The 27,561-nt window shown below is 45.5% G+C and overlaps 1 protein-coding gene across 1 annotated transcript in view; it reads right to left on the reverse strand.

Moving 5' to 3' along the window:
• The window catches only part of LOC146788734 (vomeronasal type-2 receptor 26-like), a 217,684-nt gene extending 204,861 nt beyond the window's left edge, over nt 1–12,823 (reverse strand). Inside the window, exon 1 of the mRNA XM_085629930.1 lies at nt 12,723–12,823. Coding sequence (XP_085486056.1) covers nt 12,723–12,730 — 8 coding nt within the window. The 5' untranslated portion in view covers nt 12,731–12,823. The remainder of the gene's footprint in view (nt 1–12,722) is intronic.
• Between the last annotated feature and the right edge of the window lie 14,738 nt (nt 12,824–27,561).

The following is a 27,561-nucleotide window of genomic DNA, read 5'->3' on the forward strand; positions in this document are numbered from 1 at the left end:
CAAATTTTTCTCAAATTTCTGTGGGTAAGTTGTAAGATCACCACGATGAAATTCTAACACCCAGCATTCCTCTTGGTCTCCCAAGAAAATGTATACTTCACTTGTGTGTGTACTCAAAGTATAGTCAGCCTAAATACGTGCAAACAAACTACCCTTTTATTGGGAGACTGAGAGGAACGCGGGGTGGTAGATAATTTGTGCCTTGCAGTGATCCCACAACTTTCCCACACAGATATTAGAGAAAATGTGACATTTTAGCTAAATTTGAGGTTTGCAGCGGATTCTTGGAAGGAAAATGGCGGGAGATCAACGCATCCCCCTAGATGTCTGCAAACTCGGGACCAAAAACGTAGATGTCCACCTATCCATCACAAAACAACCTGGTTTTTCAAGAGCGTCACCTGCGTTTTTGGTCCTGGGATCAGCGAGCATCTAGGGAAACCTACAAAAAGCAGACATTTCTGAAAACTAAACACCGAGGGGAGTGCAAGGCGGTGTGGCTTGTGTGGATCTCCCAACATCCTCCTACCCAGAAGCCCCTGCAAACCTTAAATTAAGTGAAAACGTTACATGTTCCTCACTTTAATGTGTGGGAAAGTTGTTGGATCACCAGGCTGTCAGGAATTTCCTACCACCAAGCATTCCCACAGATCTCATGATAAAAATGGCACCTCACTTGTGTGAGTAGGCATAGTGGCCACTACAGGAAATGGCCCCAATCATACTGTGGAGTCTTTAAAATTACCTATCATAAACTGACCTGGTTTTCCAAAGGGGGTCACCTGGGTATTTGGCTCTGGGCTCGGCAGCCATCTAGGGAAACCTACCAAACCTACACATTTCTGAAAACTAGACAGCTGGAGAAGTCCAGGGAGGTACGGCTTGCATGAATCTCCCAACATTTTCCTACACAAAATCCCCCCTAAAGTTCAAATTTTAAGTGAAAAAAATCAATTTGTCCTCAAATTACTGTGTGGGAAAGTTGTGGGATTACTGGCCTGTCACAAATTTCCTACAACCCAGTGTTCCCCAGGTTTCCCGACAACAAATGTTACTTTGTAAGTAAATTTAAGGTTTGCGGGGGATTCTGTGTAAGAAAACCCTGGGGGATCCATGCAAGCCACACCGCCAGCCAAGAGTCAGTACACGCACACCACCATCCATACCCCTCATCAGTGAAGCACCATCCACCCACACCACCAGCCAAGCCCCACCCACATACACTACCAGCCAAGTGTCATCCATACACACCGCAAGCCAAGTGCCATCAATGTACACTGCCAGCCAAATGTTATCAATGCACAAGAGTGAGACAAGCAATGTCTATGCACACTGTCAGCCAAGCGCCACCCACACACTCCACCAGCCATGCACCATCTCCACACACCACCAGCCAAATTGGGCCAGACTGGGTACAGCAACCAGCCCTGTCAGATTGCTGGTTGACCAGCCTTGGGAGGTGGGGCGTGATAGTAAAACACATCGCTCCTGCCTTTGTTACTGGAGCCTGATAATGCAGCACTGCTGTAAAACCAGCCCCCAGTGACAACAAAGCCCCCCACCACCAGAAAAGTGACTCCCAGTCCACTGACCCACTGGAGAAATGCCTGGTGCTCATTAAAGCCAGTCCAGCCCTGCACCCAAGAATCATCCATGCACACAGCCAGCCAAGCACCAGTCCATGTATACTGCCAGCCAAGTACTACTCTACACATACCACCGAGCAAGTGCTAATCTACACACACCTTCCTTAAGTGCAAGTCCTACCACACCATTAGCCAAGTGCAGGTCCACAATGACATCAGCAACATGCCAGCCAAAGGTCAGTACTCGTAGACCATCAGCCAAACTCCAGTTTACACACACACAAACTCTCCCTAGTTTCTAGTGGTTTTCTGCCCCCGAGTGGGTGCAGATGAGAATAAAAATATCACTGAAAAACCCAAAATGTGTACCTAAAAAAAAAGGAAGCAACCCCTACCTATGGAGCTTCTCACTAGCATTGCCATAAACATATCCCTGGTGCCCAGTGGGCATTTTGCCCATGTGGGTTGCAGATAAAGGCCTATTGCCCGATCTGCCTTCCAGGGGGAGGCAGAAAGCCTTTTTTGGCAGTGGGGGCATTAGCATGCCCATTCACGTCAGCCCCCACACCTATGTATAAAAATAAAATGAAAATCCCTGGTGCCTGGTGGGTTTTCTGCCCCCCCCCCCGTGGCAGGTCAGGGACTATTGTCCCTATATGCTTTCTAGGGAGGTAGAAAGGCTGTGAATTTCTTTTTGGGGGGTGGGGGTATTGGAATGCCCATTTTGGCCTGCCTCCACCTATACGTATGTAAAAATAAAAATCCATGGTGCCTAGTGTGCTGTTTACCCCCTCAAAGGGGCAGATCAGAGGCTATTGACCCCACCTGCCTCCCAAGGGAGGCAGAAAGGCAGTGGGATTTTTTGGGAGGGTTGGGACATTGGCATGCCCATTTTGGACAGCCCCCTCCCCTACATATAAAAATGAAGCAATACCTGGTGCCTTGCGGGCTTTGTACCCCCCTCAGGGGATAGATCTGGGACTGATGCCTCATCTCTCTCGGGGGGGGCAGAAAGACTTTGGAATTTTTGGGGAGGGTGGGGCATTGGCATGCCCACTTTGGAAGCCCCCACCCCTATATACATTTAAAACACCTGGTACCTAGTGTGCTTTCTTTCCCCTTTGGGGCAGATCTGGGTTTATTGCTCCCATCTGCCTCCGGGGGGGGGCAGAAAGACTGTGGAACTTTGTGTGGGGCATTAGCATGCCCATCGCAGGCAGCCCCACCCCTAAATACAATAAGAAAAATAAACACTTGCATCTAGTATGCTTTCTTGCCCCCAGGGTGACAGATCAGAGCTATTGCTCCCATTGGCCTCCCAAGGGGGGGGGGGGCAGAAAGACTGTGTAATATTGTGGGGGTAAGGGCATTGGAATTCCCATCTTGGGCAGCGCTCATCCCTAAATACAATATAAAAAATAATCCCTGACATCTAGTGGGCATTCTGCCTACCTGGGGGGCAGAGTAGAGGCAAGAGCCCCCATCTGCCCCCAAGGGGGGGCAGAAAGACTGATTTGCCCAAATTATTTTGGGGAGCAAAGGCCCTTGCTCAAGGGGCCACTCCCCCCTCCGTGGTGTACATGAGTGTCTGTCAAAAGGAGTAAGTTGACTGTTATATTTTACTTTAATTATAGGTTGGTGTGAAACTTTGAAATCTTCAGCTTCAACTAACGTCTTTCTCTTTCTATTGTTTGCTCTTTAAGCCACACTTCTTGATTTTGACCTCAGACTGGGGAGTTACATTCTGAATTGGGTAGCCATCAGACATCTGTGGTGACCATCCTTTAATCTGTTTCCCCTAATTTCTGGACTAGTCTGTAAAGTTGCTCTAGAGACGATGTTGATCTCACAGCAAAAGGATTTTCCCAGACAGAACATTGACAACTGTGGCAGCCATTGGGTCTACATGGACATATTATGAGCAGGGGCTGATGGAATGGAAGTCAAGGGAAGCACTTCTATTACTTTGGCACACTGCCCATGCAGGACTGTATGGTCCCTTCATGGCTCTGGATAGAAGTCTACTCCTTTGAGTAGTATCACTCAACTCTATTCTGAATGAAAAAACTGAGTTGGTTTTATCCAACTTATGGGCTCATTTGTAGACAAGTTGAGTGTAACATATCAAGTGAGCATGTGAGTCAGTTAATGGAAAGTGAGTGAGTGAGCAAATGATTGAGCGTGTAAGAGAGTGAGTGAGTCATGAGGTACGCTGGAGTGAAGTAATTGAGATGTCAGGTAAGTGAGTTACCAAGTTGATAAGTATGTGTGTGACGAGGGGGTTTATTTAGAGTTTGGCGTGGCAAATCAACAGCCATATATTGGTGGTTCACCCATCGCCAAAGTCGCCATTTCAAATTAATGAAGTTCCTAGATCCTCCCGGCTGATCTTACTGAAATGGGATGAGACACCTTTCTCATCCCAGTATATCCTGCCAACAAAGCCAAAGCTTTTGTTCGCACCCTCGGAGCTGTCACAGACGTCATTAAGGGGAGGCACTGGGAGGCCATCTGTCAGTAGGATAATGCTAATTGGCCTACTGAAGACTCAGGCGGGTTAAGGTAACTTTTTAAAAGTTACTTTCATTAAATATTTTATTTAAATTCAACTTCACCAATGAATTCTATTTCAATTAAATATTTTAAAAGTGGTTAATCAGCTCTGTAGCTTCTCCTAATTCAAATTTAGCAGCAGTATACATTTATCGTAGCCTTGGTATTTTCTTATAGGACAGTTACAGCCTTAATAGTAAAAATAGGTTTTGGGGGCTAATCACTGTAGGAAAATGCAAATATTAAACCTTTAAATGCTCCACTTTTGAATACCAGGCTCTTTGCCTATTGGGCTCAATGGTCTAATTAGGGGCGACATTTATTTTTTTAAATTAGGGTTTCCACCAATCAACAAGGATTATTTTGACCAGCATGTTTAAAGGGTGCAACCTAGTGTATGGAACAAACTGTGCTGCAGCCTACCTGCAACATGTTACCTTTCCTATGCCACTGGTGTATTTACTTACACCATGTACTATGACCTTACTGGGAAGCTAAATATGAAAGAAATCTTCCAGCCAGAACTTTGATAACTTTGACAGCAATTGGGTACATATGAGCTTACCGTGAGCAGGTTCCAATGACATTTGAAACACTGGAAGCCCTGCACCGTATTGCATGATCCCTTCATAAACCTAGTTAGGAGTCAATTCCTAAAAGCCTCATCACAGGACTCTGCCTTTCCTAAAAACTGAATTGATTTGATCCCACTGAAGGGTTACTTTTTAGACATATTTTGGGTAGATCTGGGTGTAAAACTCTGCTCTGCTCACGGAGTTTGTGGAAATTGGGCAATCTGTGGTCTGCAAAAGGACCTGGAGTTGCTGAATTTCACCTTCCCAGGCGCAAAGTGGATTTTTTTTTCCATTTGTGTGCTCAACATTTGTTTTAGTGTTCGCGAGCGCTAAGAGAATCTTGGGCCTCTAGCAGCTTACGTGATACTTCGGATTTGCTTTCATAGACTCTGGCCGCGTGCTATTATAGTGCAGATCGCGATCATGGACCAACTGTTTTTTTTTTGTGTTGAACTGAAACAATATTCAGGCAACAGATGGCATTGAATTGAATTACATAATGTGTTTTTTGAGGTATTTCACATTTTTTGTGCAAATAGTATATAGGTGGTGCCTTTGATGGGTGTGTGTTGTTCATTTTTTTTAGCCCAGTTAATTTTCAGTTTTGGCATTGATGTCTTAGTGCTATTTTCTCTTGTCTTAGCAATGCCTCCTTTGTCTCGCCAGTGTGTCAGTGTGTTTGCCATAGGCCATCATTTATCTTTGTTACACAATTCATGTGGGCAGGGGACATTTTGCATAGTCAGTGCACATAGGCCTGCATGTCTTCTTTGTTTTCCATGCCTCCTCAACCTCCACAACATTGGACTCCGCCAGATCGTGACCGAACCCACTCAGTCAGCAGGACACACCCTCGACCCACTCTTTACAACAGGAAACTCCATCACCTTCAGCCACATCACCGAACTCCCATGGACCGACCATCGATGAGTCCACTTCACCTTCAGAACACTCACCATCCACCAACACAAGCACCTGCTCCCACATAGAAATTAGACCAAAATCACCAACAACCAGCTAACCTTATCATTCAGTAACTCCACCCATACCGTTGCGGAAAACAACGACCCCTATGCCGCAGCCCGAGCCCTGCACAGATGGATCATCAACAGTGCCAACACCTTAGCCCTCCTCAAGAGAAACAACAACACCCACGCCAAGAAAGCTAGATGGTTCACCACCGAACTTCGAGAGTCCAGACGCACCTGCTGCCACCTCGAAAAGGACTGGAGGACCACCAAACCCACAGAAGCCCACAACAACTTTAGAGCCTCCACCAGAGTCCACCACCAACTCATCAGAAAAATGAGAAAAAAATCGATCAAAGAAAGAATATCCACCCACGCACACAACAGCAAAGAACTCTTCAACATCATCAAGGAGTTCGCCCATCCTACCAGTGAGTCCACCGACATCCCACCCTCACAAGACCTCTGCAACAAACTCAGCACCTTTTTCCACCACAAAATCAAGAGCATCTATGACAACTTCGACGTAGACAACCAACACACTGAACCCTCACCAATCACACCCGACACCATGAAGCCAACGATCGACAACTGGACAGCCCTCACTACCAAAGACACACTGAAGACGATGAACTGAATCCATTCCAGGGCCCCTACGGGCCTTGCCCCACCACATTTTCAACAGAGCCACGAAGACCATCGCACCCATACTCCGCCACACCATCAACCGCTCCCTGGCAAACGGCATTGTTTCCCAACAACTGGAAACAAGCCGAGATCAACCCCCTCCTCAAGAAACCCTCCGCTGACCCCACTGACCTCAAAAACTACAGACCCATCTCCCTGCTTCCCTTCACAGAGAAAGTCATCGAGAAAGCCATCAACAGCCAACCCGCCACATTCATCGAAGAGCACAATATCCTCGACTCCTCCCAATCCGGCTTCAGATAAAAACACAGCACGGAAACCACCCTCCTCGCTGCAACAGACAACATCCGCACCCTATTGGACAAAGGAGAAACTGCAGCCCTCATCCTCCTCGACCTCTCAGCGGTGTTTGACACAGTCTCTCACCACACCCTAAAAAGCAGACTCTACGACGCAGGGATTCAAGACAAGGCCCCCGACTGGATCCGCTCCTTCCTCTCTGGCATAACGCAGCGGGTCAGACTCCGCCCTTTCCTCTCAGACCCTACACCAACCACCTACAGAGTCCCCCAGGGGTCATCCCTCAGCCCCACGCTCTTCAACATCTACATGGCTCCGCTCCCCCATCATCAGAACCTACGGACTCAACATTGTGTCATATGCAGATGACACCCAACTCATCCTCTCCCTATGCAAAGAACCCAACACCGCCATACATAACTCTCAAGAAGGCAAGGAAGCCATCGCCAAATGGATGAAAAACAGCTGCCTCCAACTAAACACCAACAAAACGGACGTACTCATCATGGGGCCCACACCCCTACGCCTGGAATGATTCCTGGTGGCCCCCCACCCTCGGAAGTCTGCCCACCCCCACAGACCACGCACGCAAACTGGGAATCATCCTGAGCTCCGAACTCAAAATGGACCACCAGATCAACGCTGTCTTGTCCTGCTTCCACACCCTCCACCTCCTATGCAAGACCTTCAAATGGATCCCCCTCAAACACAGAAAGACCGCCACTCACGTCCTGGTCACCAGCAGACTTGACTACGGCAATGCACTCTACGCCGGAATAAACAAAAACCTCACACAAACTACAGAACATCCAGAAGACCGCCGCAAGACTGGTCCTCAACCTGCCAAGAAACTGCCACATCTCCCAGCACCTGCGCACACTCCACTGGCTCCCCATCAAAGCTAGAGTGATCTTCAAGATGCACACCCACGCTCACAAGGCCCTCCACAACACCGGACCAGCATACTTTAACAGCCGACTCAAATTCCATGCATCCCAAAGGATCCTAAGATCAACCTAGCTCTCCCACACCATGGTCCCCAGCACCAGAAAGGCCAGATCAGGCAGTCACTCCTACCTTGCGGCCAGAGCCTGGAATGCCCTTCCTCTCCACCTCAGACAGACAACATCTCTCCCCATCTTCACAAGAAACCTCAAAATGTGACTCTTCGACAGACCCCCTCCTTGATGGACTGGAACCTGTGAACCTCCCTCTCCCAGCGCCTTGAGACCCTCACAGGTGAGTAGTAGCACTTAACAAACATGTGATTGATGATTGATCCTGCTTGTTGTGTCCATGTGGATGGTTGCCATTTTGTGTAGCCAGCCAGTGTGCTTTTGCCATAGGCCTGCATGTGTTTTTTGTGGTGGCCATTCCTGCTACTTGTTGTGTTGATCATGTGGCTGGTGGCCATTTTGTGTAGCCAGACAGTTTGCTTTTGCCACAAGCTTGCATGTGTTCTTTGTGGTGGCCATGCCTCCTTCTTGTTATGACCTTTTGGCTGTAGGCCATTTTGATTAGCCAGACAGGGTGTTTTCTCCATGGGTCTGCATGTGTTTTTTGTGGCGGCCATGCCTCCTTCTTCTTGTTTTGACAATGTGGCTGGTGGCCATTTTGTGTAACTAGCCAGTGTGCTTTTGCCATAGGCATGCATGTGTTCTTTGTGGTGGCCATGTCTCCTTGCTGGTTGTTGTGGTTCACAATGTGGCTGGTGGCATTTTGTGTAGCTAGCCATTCTGTTGCCACAGAATTGCGTGGATGGATATAGGTTTAATAATGTGGTTGAGTATCATTGTACTGCATTTAAGAATATTTAATGTTTTTATTTTAATTTTATATTTTTTTCAATTGCATTTTTGTAACGTATTTTTTAATTGTCATTTTTATCTGCAATTCTTCATTGAGAAAGGTATTAAGAGTACATAGCATGGAAAATCAACATCCTACAGACAGGTATAGCAACTTCATACAATGATAATAAGGATGAGAAGGTACATCGTGTTTAACAATTTAGGAGAGTGTGTGGCTATATGGATAAGAAAGAGGAAGGAAGGGGAATATGAACTAGGGGAGCCCACATACAGTTCTAGATAACACCAATGAATTTGGAGTCCGGGTGGCTGTCTGTGGATGGTGACGTGTCAGGTGTCCAGTGTCCATGTCACTGATATTTGCGGTGCCCATACTGTCACATGTTTTCGAGTTGGGGGATGGAAGAGGAGTGTCCCGGAGAAGGAAGAATTGCAGGACAGGTAGCGAAGGAATTGGAGCATCAGTAGTGCGACTGGAGCCATGCACCTTAGGATACGTGTGGAGTATGATAGGGTAGGTAATAGAGCGTGCAGGAGATAAGGAAAGGGAATTAGTGGGGGTTAGCAGCAGTTTCCTCCGGTCCTAATTTTATTGGTGTGGACACAGGTCACTGCGGAGATGTGTGTGGGCTGTGGAGGGAGATGAATGATTCTATCTGGTGGTGTCGGTGGTCTCATCTGCTGTCCTCAGGGCAGAGAAGGAAGGAGTTCATTTGCTAAGGGTCTGTTGGTCTGCGTGTCTGGGGGAGAGCAGGAGGGGTTGTGAGAATGGGGGAGATTGTCAGTATAGGGGAGTATAATAGATGGCTGGTATGGGAAGGAATGGAATGGCAGTGGGGTAGTGAAGGGGATAGAAGAGAGTTTTAGTGTGTGGGCTACAGGGGGAGTCTGTAGGAAAAATGGTTAGAAGGGGGAGGTAGGAGGTGTGTTGGCAGTCTGCATTGCCAGGGTAGGCAGTTGTACGAAGTGATGTTACTCATTTTAGTCCATATGGCTATTGCTGTGGCTTTGGAGAAGTTATGGGGCAGATGGGGCCTGAAACACCTGATGTAGGGCTTCTGCCATCACCGTCTTCGTGCAGGAAAGGTGCCCACATTTGTAGAAGCAGAACAGACTGGTTTTGTATATTGTAAATGACGCTTTCATGAGAAGGGGTATGGATCATGGCCACTAGCCAGGCCTCTTGCGACGGGGGTGTTGGTGAATTCCACTGACAGAGAGCGTAAATATTAGCTGTGGCCAAGGCTGTGTGGAAGAGGCAGCACTGCGGCCTTGATATTGCCGGAGAATAGCTGAGGAGCTGAGCGGCAAATCAAGGGACATGTAGGTGCTCAAACCCTGTCCTACATAAGACCAGGGGGTTGTATCGAGGGACATTCACATATGATGTGGGTTGTATCGCAGTGGGTGTTCATGCGTCTCCAGCAGTTTGCGTGTGGAAGTAAACCTGCTGTGGTCAGTTTCATTGGAGTCCAGTGCCAATCACGTAGTGTCTTAAAAAGGCAGACCTTCAGTCGGGCCTCTGTGGTACCCCTGTCCAGGGATTCTCGAGCGTCCGCCCACTCATTTTCTTCTTACGTAACAATCAGACGGGCTTGCCATCTGGCAAAGAGAGCTTGTGATAGGGGCTACGAAAAGAGGAGGGATGAGAGTGTACCATAGAATCCTGACATCACCCCTCTGTGTTTCCCCCATTGATAAAGATAGGACATCACTGCCGAGGTTTGCAGCAACCACAGGTGGGGGCACAGGCACCCCCTCAGCATGTTTTGCAGTTACATATAACACCAGGATTGCACTGCAGAAATGCCAAACTCCTCCCTCAACCGCTCAAATGATTTTCGGTCTCCGTTAATGATGAGCTGGTCGAGAGTGTGTACACCTGCTTCCTTCCATTGGGTCTAGGGCAGTGCCTGTCCATTGATGGGTATTCTGACATTCCCCCACAAGGGGGCTTGCTCATAGAGCTGTAGGTTTGTCCCTAGTAAGCAATGTGCTCGCTGCCAGGCCTTATGTATAGAGTGTAGTACTGAGTGGTTGGTGTTGCATTGACAGGTCCCAGCCCTGTATAAGACAGAGGCCTATTTCCACTGACAGTAGGTTCCATTCACTGTGCACACATTGTGGTGGTTCTGGGACCCCCAGCAGCATATACACCAAATGGGAGAGCTGGAGGGCAAGGGAGCAGTGTTCCACTGAAGGGAGGCCCAGTTCTCCCCTGGAATGGTGAACATTCAGTTTAGATGCAGCTAGTCGGGGTTTTGAGGAGCCCCACACAAAGTATCGTATCCAGGAGTCATGCTCTCCTTTAGATGTCTTCTGTAGTGAATAGATGAGTGAATTTGGCTATTTCTGTATAATCCATGTCCCATGTTAAAGATGGAAACTCCACCAGCAACATCACAGAAAGATAAGATCCTGGGAATCCCTTCAAAGCAGATCTCTGCTTTGTAGCTCTTGTGTTCCTCATATCATTAGTGTGTTCTCAGATGTCAACAAGTAAGGACCCATGCTTTGGAAACACTCTTCACTCCTTTGTCTATTTACAAATCTCATTGACCAACTTCATAAATACATAAATCAAGCTGTTAGAAAGTCTTAACCTTCGGGACCAAGATCACAAAAGGGAAGCCTTGAAAGTCCATCACTGACAGAACCAAATATCTATTTTACAATACCGTGCATTTCAGTCCAGACGGACTAGAACAAAGACCTGGGATACCTGCTAAGGTCAGCATCTTACTGCCTTCTTGCAACAGATCCATAACTCGCAACTTCACATTTAATACAGTAACAGCCTTGCAAATGGCCGAAGCATGCACAAGTATATTGGGAGTCAGGAGCCTGAACGCCCCTTTCCTGTTCCTAAGATGAAACTAAATTAGCAACATTTAAAAAATAGATTTAAAAATATAAAGATTACAAAAAATATTCAGGGATAGAATATCGAGGAGTATATCAAGCAACCGATTGGACTTGATGAGGCAGATTTATTATGTTTTTGTCCGTCCAGTCCTGCAACCAAAGTTGCTGCATTGTGTTATGTTAAAGGTAGGGGCAAAACAGCACCATATGTACTAAGATGTGGCGCTGTGCCTTGCTCCCACTGTGGTGCTGTATTAGGATGCCTAGAGCCAACGCATCATAGTGCTAGTGCGTGTGCTAGCTCTCAAGTCAAGACTCTTCGGGCCCGATTCACAGAACTAACTTAAGACAAAATCCTAAACTTACTACCATTTTGGAATTCACAGAAGGCACTTACTCATTTTGGTATTCACAGAAGGCACTTACTCATTTTGGTATTCACAGAAGTTAGGAGTCCTAACTTTAGGACTCCTAAATGCCTTCTGTGAATACCGAAAGCCTTAAAATTAGGATTTTTCTCAGTTTAGTAGTAGTATAGTTAGGACTCCTAACTTTAGGACGCCTAAATGCCTTCTGTGAATACCGAAAGTCTTAAAATGAGTTTTTTTTTCCATTTAGTAGTAGTAAAGTGAGAAAAATCCTAATTTTAAGACTTTCGGTATTCACAGAAGGCATTTAGGAGTCCTAAAGTTAGGACTCCTAACTTCTGTGAATACCGAAGTGAGTAAGTGTCTTCTGTGAAAACCAAAATGAGTAAGTGCCTTCTGTGAATACCAAAATGATAGTAAGTTTAGGATTTTGTCTTAAGTTAGTTCTGTGAATTGAGCCTCTTCCTGTACAAAATACTGTGCTTTTGCCAAGTTGAACACTTTTTTGAAGTTATTATATCTTTTGTATAGTTCAGCGTACATGCAAAGCTGATAAAGGTTAGAGAAAAGAAACGTTCTTGAGGCATACATTTTTGGTGCATAGTTCTATCCACCTTTTTCAATGAATTGTGATTTGCGTTAAATAAACTAGCTCAAAACACAAGTATTTGTTGCTTTAGGGCTATTGTCAAACACAAATGCAGGTTTGCACTGGACAATAATCCCAAATTCAGCCTTTGCACTAGTTTGCATCATCTCTTGATGAATAGCTACAAACTGTCTTTACATCATGAACTCATCCTTATTAGTTGGGACCGGGGCTCAGAAGTGACTTTATAGTGACAAATAAGACTGTACAAAAGGCCAAATTAATAGTGAAACAATTTTATCTTTTGGGGAAAGGCATCAAATGTGTTCTATGTGAGGCAAATTATACTTGATTGGCATTTATATTTGGAAACAGAAAAGTGACTCTCCTACCCGCCATGGTTGGAAGTCCCTCCTCAGACTTTCTCTCCCTGAGGGATGTCCTGAGCTGGCTTTGGATGAGATCATGCTGTGTAAAGCGTGAGCAGCTGCGTAGACCGCAGTGTAAACACTGTAAGTAATGTAGAAATTGTAAGCATCATATACATTGAGAGGAACCTGTCTCATTGTCTGTTCCCTTTTACAATGAGGGAAGATGGATTCATAGGCAAAAGTCCCACCCGGTAAAGCAGGCGCGCACTGTAATGTTAACGCCCAAAGCTGCACAAACATGTCAATGTCTGAGAAATTCAAAGGATTCACACTGTACAGGAAATTTGGCAATCCTGGAATCTCTCCCTTAGGAATGGAAAATTCCAGTGAGCCATTGAACATACTCATTCCAGAGTAATAAATAAAACCTTTCAGATGCGATGCGACTGCAGAAGTGATATATACTTTGCTAGGAAGTCCTTCCAATAAAGACATTAAGTTGTAATCCATGTAAGCTGTTGAACAGTGAACTATCACCACATTCACAGAATAACCGCTGATTGTTTTAACAATCTGTTTCATCTCTTTCCACCCGGTGTGAAGGGGCTTGCGGAGTCTTTCCAAGAAAGCCACACAGCCCCCACTCTTGGTGGTCTCTCTCTCCAGCTCCTCGCCGGCCCTTCTGCCACCTTCGTCATCTGATGTCAGGATTCCAACCCAGGTCCATCCAAACTGCTTGAGTAGCCGGGCGATGGCACGCGCCTCGTAGATGTCATTCGGGACAGTGCGGTAAAAGGATGGGAACTGATGCCTGTCATTGAAGATTGGATCCATGGCACCATAGCTGACCTGAGGAAGACATAGACATGAGCTATTAGACATATTGCACCACCCTCCACTAAAGCACATCACTGGCTAATGGTCCTTGGCTTGTGGATTGCATTGTGGACAGTGCTGTAACCGGATGGGAACGCATGTCTGTCATTAAAGGCTGGATCCATGGCACCATAGCTGATGTGATGAAGGCATAGACATGAGCTATGAGACACTGTACCAAGCGATGGGTGTTTCAAGGTGTTTTATGAAGAAGTCCTGCAGTTTGTGCATCTACAACAAATCCCTTCAGTTTCAAAGTGCTTTCTCATTCCAGAAGGTCTGATACCTCTTCACAGTGAAATAGATCAAATATGTTCATACCCTTTGCTTTAATCTATATAGACTCCTCGCCAGACATTGTCTTTGCAGATGTTCTAGTTTATTTTGCACACTGTACGTTTTGCCCTGTTTAATGGGAGATGGGCCATGGACGTGCTGTGGATAGTAACCCACATTACGTTGACTTTTAAAAAAATGATTTGATTGTGTTGTATGCTATTTTTACTTGTGTTAATGATACTGCCTTAAAAATCACTGATAAGTGAATTGCTGGAAATCTTGCACTGTGCACAAAAAATATGCACTTGGAAATTACGATCCAGAACAAGTCCACTTGATTTAAATATCAATTGCTGCTAAGAAAAGCCAACTGCTGATAGACTGTTGCACTGTTTGCGCTTTTGCACATTTAGCTGAAGCGAAGCTTTAGAAACAGGGCAATCCTTTTTACCCCTGCCAGAAGCACTCCCGCTAGACACCATCCTGGTAAGTGTAGTTAATTTTGCACAGCACACGTCCCTCCCTACTTAATGGCAGACGGCTGTGGAGATGCCCATTGGGTGCATCACTGGCATGCTGAGGGTGTGCCAAAGGCAACAACATACTCACCCTGCCACTCATCGACCACACACAGAGCCAGCCACTGTGCTACTTCTCCCCCACAACACGGACCTCTCCATGACCTTAGCACTTATGTAAAGTGGAGAAATTACATGACGGAAAAACATCTTACCCTGAGACCCACTTTTTAGGTCTCGCCTAGCGATGCAGCTCAAATGTGCAGCCATCGCTTTGCGAGGCATGCAGTATACACTGTAGTGTGGAATCTTTGTGGAAGCTCCGCCCACTATTTTCCAATTTACTTTTGTCTTAAATGCTGCCTTCCGAGTGGTTTCAGGCTTGTTAGTCCCTCCTCAGTCATTATTTGGATCCTTCCATGGCTACTGGCCCCTTTACTCCTAACACTATTTTGTTTTAGGTCTCCCCTAGTGATGCAGCACGAATGCGCTTCCATTGCTTTGCGAGGCATGCAGTATACACTGTAGTGTGGAAGCTTTGTGGAAGCTCCGCCCACTCACTGCCCATTTTATTTTGTCTTAAATGCTGCCTTCCGATTGGTTTGAGGCATGTTAGTCCCGCCTCAGTCATCATTTGTATCGTTCCACGGTTACTAGCCCCTTTACTCCTAAGACTATTTTCTTCCCTGTCTCCTCCCAGCCCCCACCCCGCACTTCCCTAAGTCTGTGACTTCTCGCCCCCGCCCCCCCACTCCCGTTCGTGTTTTTTTATGACTTCAATGCAATAGGACTCGTGTAAATCATAACCTGCTTTGATTATGTGCAGCGCGCCGTGCGTGCTTTCACTTTCTAAGCAGCCTGACAATCGAGCCAGCGCTGTTTGTGTCTCTAATGCAATATCATGACGTGCTTTGTTTACGGTTACCACGCTGTGCTGCTGGTCTGACTCCCTGTCGCTGTCTCAAGCCATGGGGGAGGCTGGCCAGTTATCATCGATAAAGAAGGAGCCAGGAGGGCAGCCCATTGTTTAGCACCTTGGCCACAGGGCCCTGCCATTGCAGTCAAAGGACTGCCCTGCTGAGAGACCGGAGGCAAAAGATTCAACCTCCGAACAATCAGCCAGTGCTGCTGGTCTGCTGAGGCAGCCGTGACACAAAACACCTGCTCCGAAAATCCTCACATGTTTAGTAACTCGAGGACGGGCTGCGGGAGAGTTTAGAGCGGTGGATTCACTTGGACGCAATCTTGCCCCGCATATTATGCCTCAGAGTAAAGTTGATTGATTGAAACTTAGACTAGGAATATGATGGAATTGAAAAATCTGAAATATAAAATACCAGTAACAACATCCATTGGTGCGCTGCGAATTGACTTTTCAATAGCACATCGGCAGCATTTTTGCTCTCTGTTATCTTTGATATGCTTAAGATGCTACGTCTGTGCCCTGGGATCTCTCCATATCACCAATCATTTTTACTTCTCGAGCCCTAATTTTCTGAATCAACAACATCTGAAATGTTTTTTCATAAGCGGTGATGTCTCCCTGCCTGCAGAACACATTGGCTTCCTTGCAAGGGCAAGGTGTTTGAAAACAGCGCGAGGGTAGATGATTGTAGAGGGCCCCCTTACAGTCCATGGGGGGGAGGGGTGGAGGCTAAGAGTTGGTTAGCCCACTGACGCATTGGTGTAACTTGGAACAGCATGCATGCCGTGTTCATCACACATTATTCCACTGTGGAGTCACCCAACACGAAATGGACGGCAGAAGATTTACGCGCATATTTGAGTTAGCACTTATTTTGTGACTTAATAACACACTCAGCATAGACCTCCACGTGCAATATTTAGCGGTATAAGCTCACGATTACCGCGTCACTCAAAACAAGCTGCTTGGATTTCAGAATGCTTGGGGTGCTGTACAGTACAGAGCTACCAGTGCAAGTTTTATTTCTGAAGTTTGTAGGATGGGTTCCATGACCCCACTGTGCAAAAAGGAAGAGCGTTTACACGTTAGAACATTATTGAAACTGTGCAATTTCTTGTATGGCTTGGAGTTCAAGCTGCTCATGCATATAGATGACTTAAATCCATACAAACAGAAAACTCTGGAGGAGTTACAGCCAGACCTAATGTCGTTGCCAGTGCTTGTTCAACCTTGACATTCCAGTGAAGGTTAGCCCGATCTCAAACCATTTCACAGATAATATTTGTTTCGCAGATCATTTTTCAAGTTCGGCTCGTGTGTTTCTCGAGTACAGAACACGCTTTTGTTTCAGTCTAGCTATTGTTCATGATCAGTTTCATACCACACTGTTCTTTACCTTCACATTCCTCTGCTGCTCCACGTCCCTGACAAAGTAACACAGCTAGCTGGTCTGACTTATGCTGCCAGCCATTTGACTTTGTCAATGCATTAGCTTTGTCAATGCATATTGGTTTTCGTAAAACTTTATTGTTTGGGACTGACAGTTACCTTAACCCCTTTCTATGGCGCCCCACTGCGAACAAATGTTCTTTTCATCCGGTTATAGCAGTTGTGTAAGGATGAATGAGAAGAGTTAATATAACACCCAGGCTAATGTGCTGCATGGCTCAATACTTTTAAGGTTCTAAAGGCGAGACCGCTGCATTGCAAATGCTTGTTCTAAGTTACAATGCCACGTGCCAGGCTGGTAAGTCAACAATTAGGTTGTCTTAGCAGAAGATACAAGATGGAAAACGCCAATATACAAGGGGAAGGGAAGTGATTCCTCCATGTCGGGCTTATTAAAGCTAGATCCCTTAGTAAACATGCCATAACAGTTACATTCCTACTGGAGGACACAGGGACAGGTATTCTACTCATTACAGAAACATGGGCCTCACCGGACATAAATCCAGAATGTGGACTGGCTTGCCCTGAGAGATATGGGATACAGCAGCTAGAAAGGGAAGATTTGGGGGTGGGATTGTGGTGAGCTAAAGGCCTACTACAAAAGTAACGCGACTTCCAAGTCACTCTTACGCCAAACTGTAAATTAATGGGCCTTAAGGTTCAGCTGTCCGTCAAATAAAATATCCTTGTAATATCACACTATTGGCCCCCAGATTGTGTTTCCAATATTGATCACAGCTTAGTGAGCTTTCTCAGCCCCCTACTCATCACAAACTCCAATTTGATTGTGCCTGGAGACCTTCATTTCTGGGTAGATAACAGAGATGACAAAAAACAGCTGAATTACTATCCTCTATGGAAGCAATAGGCTTAATCAACACGTACAGGGTCCTATGCATTGGCCTGGTCATACTCTGCATTTGGTGTGTCATAATACCAATATCATATCCAAACCAGAAGTAATGCAATTAGTCTGGACCAATCATTTTATGGTGACATCCTGTTACAATACTCTATTTAACCCTGTACATTACAATATAGAAATTGTATGGCCCAGATGTTGGGCTAATCTTAGGACCTGGATTCTAAAGGTCCGCCCCTCCACCGAGGAAATTCTAGTAGCTACTAATGTAGAAAAAGTCTATGATACTTTTCATGGTTGGATTACACAATCCCTTGATAATGGGCCCCCAGTAAAGAAAAGACACAGCAGGAGAATTCTATCCCACCCCTGGTAAAACGATTAACTCAGGATAGCTAGCTTTCATGTAAAGGGGAATAAAGAAAATGGAGGTGAAAATACCTAGACCCAGAGAAAATAAATTTAAAATTGGCATTAAGAGATTATGAATCTCTGCTAAACAAGGTAAAGACAGAATATTTTGGTGAACAGATAATACAAGCGCCATTTTTCAAGAATAAAATAAAGAACATTGTAGATAGCTTAAAGACAATTGATAAAGTTAACCCTTTACCACCTTAACTTATTCTGAATCTAGAATTCATCATGCAGGAGAGGAATAACAGGAAAAAAGGCCTAAGATCAGCCCTCCAGTTATGGAGGAAGACTTCCTGGAGGTGGCTGGAGCCGTCACTTCAGGCTCTCTGCTTAACCCTCTCCCCAAAAATACTGGAAGCTACTTCCACCACAGTTGGCCGAGCCTTTCAGATACAGCTATAATCTGTCATTGGACACTGATTAGGTCTATAAGACCTGGAAGTAGGCATTAGTTACACCTTAGCTAAAGAAACTGTCCACAAGCCTAAAGACTTCTCTGATGCCTTTTCCGATAAAAGTATTGGAAAGTCATATCAATAAAATTATATTATCCACCCACGTTGAGGTCACTAACTGGCTTGGCATGGCACAATGTGGGTTTAGATCTTGTCATGGGACTGATACAGATCTGGTCTTGGTCACTGCCGATATCCGGTTGGCTGTGGGCAGGGGTCAGAGTGTGGCTCTTGTACTTCTGGACCTGTCCACATCATTCGATACCGTGGATCACTCCATCCTCCTCAAGAGACCGGATAAAGCTGGTAGAGAGGGAAATGCCTTGGATTGGTGCAGATCATATCTATGTGACTGTAAACAGGCAGTACAGCTCCCTCCTTTTTGCTCCAGACTTTGTTGCATTAAAGCAGGGAGCTCCGCAGGGCTTCTCTCTCAGTCCCATCATGTTTAATGCATACATCCAGCCTCTCATTAAGCTCATACATGGGCGGGGAATGAACTGTATTAATTATGCAAATGACTAACAGATGATGGTTTTATTCAGTTCAGGCTCTGTGGGGTCCTTTGATCCCTTTCCCCAGTGCATGAAGAGAATTGCCTACTGGCTTAGAAATGACTTGATGCAGTTTAATTTTAGCAAGATGGAGAGCATGCTCTGCCAGGTGGGGAGGGCAGGGCCAGTCAGCCAAATAGTTTCTGGCCAACAGGAGATGAGTTTATTCCTGTAAGGGCAGGTTCCGTACGAGATCTGGGGGTGCAACATGACTCCACCCTCTCGCTAGTAAACCATGCAAGGAAGACATCCAATAATACCTGCTTTGCTCCTGTAAGAGCTTTCCATAAAATCCTCCCACTTCTTCCGACCAGCTGGCACACCTGGATCGTCCATAGCACATTCTGATTGATTATTGTAATACCTTTTATATCGGCGCACCTGAGAAGACAACAATGTGTCTCTGACAAATCCAAGCTCCAGCTGCCAAACTGGGGCTTGGGCAGGAGTTCCTCCACCTTTACCACCCTTGATTCCTTGCACTGGTTGCCAGTGAAAAAGATTTTCAAGAATTGAAATAGCGTGCATGAAGACCAGGGGGTTCCTCGCATCCTGACAGATAGGAATACTCTGTACCAACCAGGCAGATTACTCTGCTCAGCCTAAACTACAGGGGGCAGATTTACAATAACTGGCACATCCCTGCATATTATCAGGGATGCACCAGTTATTTTGCGTGACTCAAAAACCCCCTTGCACCACCATGGATGCGCCACATTTGCAATAACATAACATAACATAACATAACATAACATAACATAACATAACACAAGACAGTCTACCAACGGGCTCCTTGCTTCCTGGAAGATAGGAATACTCTGTACCAACCAGGCAGATTACTCCGATCAGCCTGAACTCCAGATTCCTAGGTACAAGAAAGCAAGAGCCGGAGGCAGAACCTACTCAAGTCAAGTCAAGTTAATCTTTATTCGGTTATTAATACAAAATAACCATAAAAGTACAAAGACAAAGTTACACATATATAAAAAAATTACACTTATAGTGCCACATAATAAAAACCGAGTTAGTTCAGATCTCAATTGTTTTCCGTAATTTAAAAACATTTTTAAGGAATGAGGAAATAAATACGACAGTTAAAATATTATCAAGTTTCTGTACAGCTAAAAAAGCAGGGCGACACCGATTAATTTCCATCATTTTTAGCAAAGGAACAACAAATATTTGTCTTGGTCTAGTGTAAAATTTACAGAAGAAAAGTATATGCATATCTGATTGTACTGATAAATCATCGCAGGGACATTTGCTCATAATTTTTGACCAATTGTTCATAACTGGAAAACTGAGTGATCTGAATAGTAGATTAAATCTAAAACGTGTCAATAAAAATCTTTCATAATCACTCGTTTATAACTTTAAGTATGGCTGTAAACTATCGCAAATTACAATTTGCTCGTGAGCTACTACCGTAGATTTCTCAAACTCTGTTCTAGCTCTGGTCTCTTGCAAATAGGTCATACATTTATTTTTTAGGCATTTCCTAGAAATATTACAAAGAGAGGGCGGGTCAGTATAATAATCCCCTAGCCCTAATAGCATAAGACTATTGGACCTAAACTGTGGAATAGTATACAGACACACACTCCACTGACTCAGGACCATTTATCATTCACAAAACTCCTAAGAACGTCTACAAGCAGTAGCCTTCCCTCTGGATGGTCAGGCTTATGTCCCGCAGTGCCAAGATATCTGTGGAGTTGCAGTTGGGCTGAACAAAAGGTTGTGATTATATATGATAATATAGGGAAGTGATGACTAAGCATACTACTGAGACTGCTCCTTCCCTGTTACTGTGCTCGCGCCTGTCCACAGGCTAGGATGCCCTGGTGATCGCCATTCAGCATGTTGCTACCTTGTAGCTGCATTGAAACCATGCGGGAGGCAATGCAATGTTAGAGAGGTGATGCAGTGTTAGGGAGGTGTTCTATCGCTCCTCCACTCTTCCACCCATGGAGGCTTTTCCAGAGGCTGTTTCTTATTGCGGACCATTCTGCCCACATCGGGCTGCACTGAGCTGTCTATGAGGCTATCTCCTGGTCTGTTTTCTGTAGCCAGGAACCAAGTGCTATCCCACACAAATAACCCCAAATAAGCCAAACCTGCATCCCAAGAAGCCCACCTTCCTAAGCTGTCACTAAGCTGGTATCGCCACTGTGTTTGACTCACACGGGGAACTGAGTGAGTCGGGTGTGTGGCAGGGTGGCAGGTGGTCTGGTTTTGGCAATCTGAGTCAGGTTTCGGAACCCACAGTGACGGGGTCATCTGCGTGGGGCCCTGAGCAAGGCAAAGGTCCAGAGGTCTTCATTCTCCCCTCCCCCCTTGACTATAGAACTCAGTGATACAAATGTGGGCAAGATATGTTTGTGGTATCTGTGTGAAATTGTGAGATTATGAGGAGAAAGACACTGAGGATAACACTGAATGACACTGGAAGAGATCCAGGTATTCAAAGCATTGCTGAAGGTGTCCAAGTGTTCCTCTATGTGAGTCTGTGAGTGGAGGCAGCAGTGGTCACCAGTAATGACCAGGGGAGGAGGTAAGTGGTTTATGCCAAGGTTTCTCTACTTTGTGATTTTTACCGGTTTCCCCACCTGTAGTCGTGCTCAGCAGACCCAGGCTCGGGTGGTACTTCATACCCCAGCTGACAGAACAGGAAAGAGGGGCCATCAGACCACGGTGCACTTGAAAAGCCCATTGCCCTCCTGGGCCCAGACCACACCCAGAGCAGGCCTGTCTGCACTCATCAGAGCCCGGTAGAGGCTAGGCTGGGCCATCCCTCTTGGTCTTATGACAAGGAAAATGCCTATAAGCCACATAACTAGGTGACTATATCGCAACACTGCTCTTATTTCATTCACTCTTGCCCGCTTGCTGTGAGGCTGCCTTTCTGGCTTATGCGATGGGTCAGAGGAGGGGTGTGCCCTCTAGTCCGTCTCTGGCACCTAACTGTGTATCTATTGATAACTTTTTAGGTAATGCTGTGAAGGTCATTAACAGAGAGACCAATCTGGTTGAGAGGCACCTGACCCCCTATCTCTACCATGAGCATGCCACTAGATCCACCATCAGCTGTGCATTTGGCCCTGCCACCTCCCACTGACAAAGTTATATTCCACACACTAAGACAGCCCTGGGTTTTTAAATGCAGGAATCAGTACTTAGTTCCAGCCCTGCTCCTAAACCCTAGAGGAAAACAAAAATTGTGTCCTCCACCAGCAAGATGAACAAGATCCTGGCCCAAGGAGACAGTTCCTGTATTCCCTCAAGCATAACTACTTGGACCCCTCTTCTGTCACTATTCACTGACACACTCAGAGCCGATTTGGGTCCCATACTTGCAAAACTTGATAAAATAGAGAATTAAATTCCCAACATTTCAAAATCTCAAGAGTCACGGGTGATCACTCTGGCCTCTCAGGGCTCGCCCATCTGACATACTATAGAACCTCCTATACCATACTCAGTGGGCACGAGGGCTGTTCTGGGCCCCATTGAGTCTGGGCCACTACCACCTCAGGGTGATTTCTCCTGCTATTAACTTGGGTGACTGTATATTTGGTCTGAGGAGCAAACAGGACAATAAACATCCCAGACCAACCTCAATTTCTACTCCTGACAATAGGAGCATCCTTCCTCATGTCATACACTAAACAAAAAAAACTTCCTGATACGATAGTTAGGCAGAATATAATGCCATAATTTAGAAAAAGCTCACAGTCGAAATAGAGCCATGTGATTCAGAAAATGTATATTAAAAAACTTCAGTCATAAGGCAATGAATCTCATTTGGTTTCAGAATCTTCAATGTTTAGTATAAATAATTGTCAAATAGACGCCAATAAACGTGCTGTCTGACAAAGTACAGACTAAATAGTCATAAACACAATAAAATAACTTTTACGCTCTGAAAACCTACGAACATTCTTCACCACCAGTACACTCATACTCATAATCAAACTGCATAGATGTAATTCACACCACTTGTGTCCTTCCTCCAAAAACATACTTCAAAAACATCAATAAAACCAAGTGCAAAAAACAATAATGAATTAAAGCATTACAAGGACCAGAGAAGAGATCCCTCCACGCCAAACTCTATGAATACTTTTCAAAAATATATTAAATAGCTTAATTGGTAAATACAGACTCGCACAATTGTATTGGGCAAATATTCTAATCAATACATTCAAATAGGATAACATAGGTCAGAAATTCAGGTCCTCAAGTTTCGGTTCTAAGTATGTTCTGACACATGTTTAGGTGAAGACCACAATCTTAGTTGTGCCTTCCTCAGGGTACAAACATTTAAAAAAACAACCGAAAAAAGGAGGGGGCAAGTCCCAGAGCTGGATGACATCAGTTCCTGAAATAATGAATTTATGATGCATGAGAGGCTCAGATGTCCAGATGTACTGGGATCTGCAAAGCAGAAACTTTCTCCTTCCAGAAATCCACTACATTGTCGCAGTCATCTCAGGCTTACAAAAACAATGGATTGCACAAAACCATGCAATCTCCAAAAATCAAAAAGATGTCAAAAAGTCTCAGCAACTAAGTCAAATCTTGTCTGTTTGCCACCAAAATGCAAACTGCATATTAAAACTTTGTGTCTAATATAGTGAGCCGCTGCAAATGTCTCTCACTCCATAATGAAAAACACTTCCTGTCCTTCACCACAGTCCCCTTCCTCGTGTCAACCTACCCCAGAGAACTGACCTTTTGTTGTTGTTCTAGGAAACATACCTGGCTTGGATAACCCTCATTAAGAGACTTTTGACCAAATTAAAAACAAAGTATCACATTAGCTATGCTGCCACTCAAACGTTTCCATGAAAGAATTTTGCAACATGTTATGTTATGTTAATTAATTTTCTAACAAGCACAGCTACTCCAAGGAGTGTCCTGGCGCGTGCACAGGGGACTGAGAGCACGACAAAACTAAGCAAAGGGATAAGTTTTTAGCAATTTTTTAAAAGCCACAGGATCTTCAGTATTGCAAAGCGCAAGCGGCAAAGCGTTCCAGGCCTGGGCTGCCAAAACAGCAAGAGAACAGCCACCCAGCCTATGCCGATGAAAGCGGGGAACCTTTGCCAAGCGGAGAACGGAGGTGTGTAACAGTCTCCCCGAAACATAAAAGGAAAGCCGTTTCTGCAAGTAGGTTGGCCCAAGTCCATGCAGGGCACGATGGGCAATAGTAATATATTTAAATTTCACCCAGGCCGCTATAGGGAGCCAGTGAAGGGAGCGGAGATAGCCTCACACACTACTTCTTAGAGAAATCTCTCCCAAAAGCCGTGCCACTGCATATTGCACCACTTGAAGTTTGTTAACAGAGTATCCTGGAATCCCCACATAAAGCGAATTGGCATAATCAAGGTGGGAGAAAATGAGCGTGTGGACTACTGTCTCTTTCACCGCCTGTGGGAGAAGTGAAAGAAATCTTCTCAAGATTTTGAGAAGGCCAAAGCAGCACCCAGTGAGTCTCTTTACCTGGGTGGCAAACGATAAGTTATCCTCTAACCAGACTCTCAAGTTCTTAGCAATACTGCTGCTGGAAGATGGTGGGAGATACTCAGATGGCCAGATCAGATCTCTAAAGGCCAGAGGGAAAGTTGCCGTATAAAAGTATCTCAGACTTGTCCTCATTGCATTTTAATTGGGCACCCGCAAGCCACTTAAAAACCAAGGACAGGCAGAATTGAACAGGAGCTACGGAATTCTCATCCTTTTTCCAGGTGAAAAGTAACTGGGTATCTTCAGCTTAGCCCCCAGATCCTCAGCCAATATGACTAGAGGAGTAAGATAGATGTTAAACAAGAGGGGGCTAAGGGACGACCCCTGTGGGACCCCAGTAGTAACTGGCAGAGAGGCAGAGTCGGCCGGTGGCAGCCAGACTTGTTGTACCCGGCCCTCCAAAAAGGACCTAATCCAGCCCCAAACCGACCCTGAAACACCGATCTCCGCGAGTCGGTCAAGCAGCAAAGAATGAGGAACCGTATCAAAAGCAGCCAACAGGTCGAGCAGCACTAAGGCTGCTCTCCCGCCGGCATCAAGGCACTCTCGAATGGCCTCAGACATTTCCACCAACGCCAATTCAGTACTGTGAGATGACCGAAAGCCTACCTGAGCTGGATGCAGGATGTCAGCTCTCTCCACAAACTCAGTCAACTTTCTATTCACTACCTTCTCACAGACTTTGGTGAGACTGGGAAGAAGAGAAATGGGCCTATAATTCCTAGGAATCAAGGGATTGAGGGCTGGCTTTTTTAATAAGGGAAGAATCTTAGCCTTCTTCCAATCATCCGGGACTCGGGCTTCTTGCAGAGAGTAGTTTATAATGATGTGAACCTCAGGATTAACAACCTCCACTACAGCTGCCATCAATCTGGCGGGACAGGGGTCTGCTGGTGAGACAGATTTTAGTCCCTTCAAAATGTTCAATGTACTAGGCAGATCAACCGGGGAAAAACTACCCAGAGAGTGCCTAGGGAAGATGGGTGCAGAGGAGAATGACAAAGAATTAGATGGACCTCATATAAAGCTTGCTTGAATCCCTCGGATTTTGTCCACAAATAAATTTGCTGGCGTATCATACCAAGCATCTGTGGCTGGCAGAGGGCATGATTGTGCTATAGGTGACATACAGCTCTGAACAATTGCAAAGATTTCCTTTGAATTGTTTTGAGCTTGATCAATGTGAACAGCATAATAGTCCTTTTTAGATTGAGAGATGCCAGCATAACACATTTTATGTCTCTGTCTAAGCAAACCTTTTGCCACCGGGCAATACTCGCTAAGACGCCACGAGCGTTCCAACTTTTTACACTCTTATTTCAATAAGGTCAACTCAGCTGTGTACCATGGTTTAGAAGGAGTTTCCCTGGTGCGCCTCGCTGAAGCAGGAATAGCAATGGATGACATAGTAGACTGAACCCAATTGGTAAACGCCAGGAGACTCCCTTCCAAATCCTGTGGCAGTGCCGGCCTACAAACTGTCAAAGCTGATGCAAAATTAGAAGGCTCAATTCTTTTAAATGCTGATTTGGGGGAAGCAGGCCAGGCAGACTAGCTGAAGCCACCTCCCAGGAAAAAAAACGTCAAATAATTATCAGACCAAGAAACTTGGAGGGGGTCATCAGCAGTGATGGAAAAATGAGAATAGATAGGGTCCAGAATGTGGCCCCCTTGATGGTTCGGTCGATAGACTCATTGAGAAAAATGGGCGAGCTGAAGAGTATCAAAGAACTCTGAGGAATCCGTAGAGTTCAACTGATCAAGATGTAAATTAAGATGGCCCAATATCATACAGTGGGAAAAGCGCAGAGTCTGTGCGGTCACTGCCTCACCCCAAGATTCAAGAAAGGGCTCCGCAGGGCCAGGGGGCCGGTAAATCAGAGAACACCCAGTGTAAAAGGGGCCTAAAAGCGAATAGTAAAATCAAGAGCTTCGCACTCCCCCCAGGTGCTAGAATCACACCTAAGGAGATCCCACTTTTCTTTGAACATAATAGCTACCCCACCCCCCCTTCCCTCGGTACGGTCCAATCCAAATATCTTATAGCCCCCGGGAGTGGCTAATGAAATAATAGAATCGGAGGAACTGTCCAACCAGGTCTCTGTAATAAACAATAAATTCAAAGATTTGTCGGACAGCAGCTCAAACACATCCAGATAGTGTTTTTTCAAAGAGAGAGCATTTATCAGTGCAACCAGAGAAAGTCCTTTTCTAGAGATAGATCAGGATACACATGGTGACTACAAATAGCAGACCTTAAATGCTGTAGGGACTCACTGGTAAAGCAACGACGGTCCGCAGTGGCAGTAAGCCGACGGGCAGCATCACTGACCCTGGCCGCTACTGGGATGCGGACGGGCGCAGACGGGCTTGCCATAGGCGCGCTTTCGGCGCTAATGTGCAGTATGCTGTTTTATGCATCCAGTAGCCAGAACAACTAGAGAGCGCCCAATCAAAACAAAAACATCATGATGGTGAGGCATGTGGGTTGTATTGGACCTTTGCAGAAATCTATTCACGGGGACTGTATTGTTATTCATTTTAGATATCCATCCCTAGCTAAATTAATTCTGAGTCTTCATCTTTGTCAAGTGATGGGGTTGTTAATGTTTTGCCTCTGGGTTTCTTTTATAGGGACTTGAAAGACAATATTGATTTCCACATGACCCATCCCCACAACCCTCATCACAGAGGCACGATCTGAGTTTCCCATGCCAGAACAGGTTTTCACCACTGGAAGGATCAAATGAGTTGGACTGACAATCCCTGGGTACAGACGAGGCGGCTGTCCCCTTTAAGAGTCTGTTTTACAATCTTTGAGCATTTCCATGGATTCAATTGCTTTAACTACCAATCAAGTTTACTGGAACCTTGATGGTATGGTGTAAAAACTATTTTGCCGAGATTGGTGCAAGTTTATAGACACACACATATCTGCCCCTTCCGGGAGGCATGGGCTTTGTCCCCTCAGTTTTATCCTGTCTTTATTTCTTTTGATTTAGCTGCAACAACCTCAGGGAAAGGGCAATAATCTGGGGTGGGGGGGGGGCGGTGATAACC

This window comes from Triturus cristatus, chromosome 10 (assembly GCF_964204655.1).
Source record: "Triturus cristatus chromosome 10, aTriCri1.1, whole genome shotgun sequence".
In the NCBI taxonomy this organism is placed as follows: domain Eukaryota; kingdom Metazoa; phylum Chordata; class Amphibia; order Caudata; family Salamandridae; genus Triturus; species Triturus cristatus.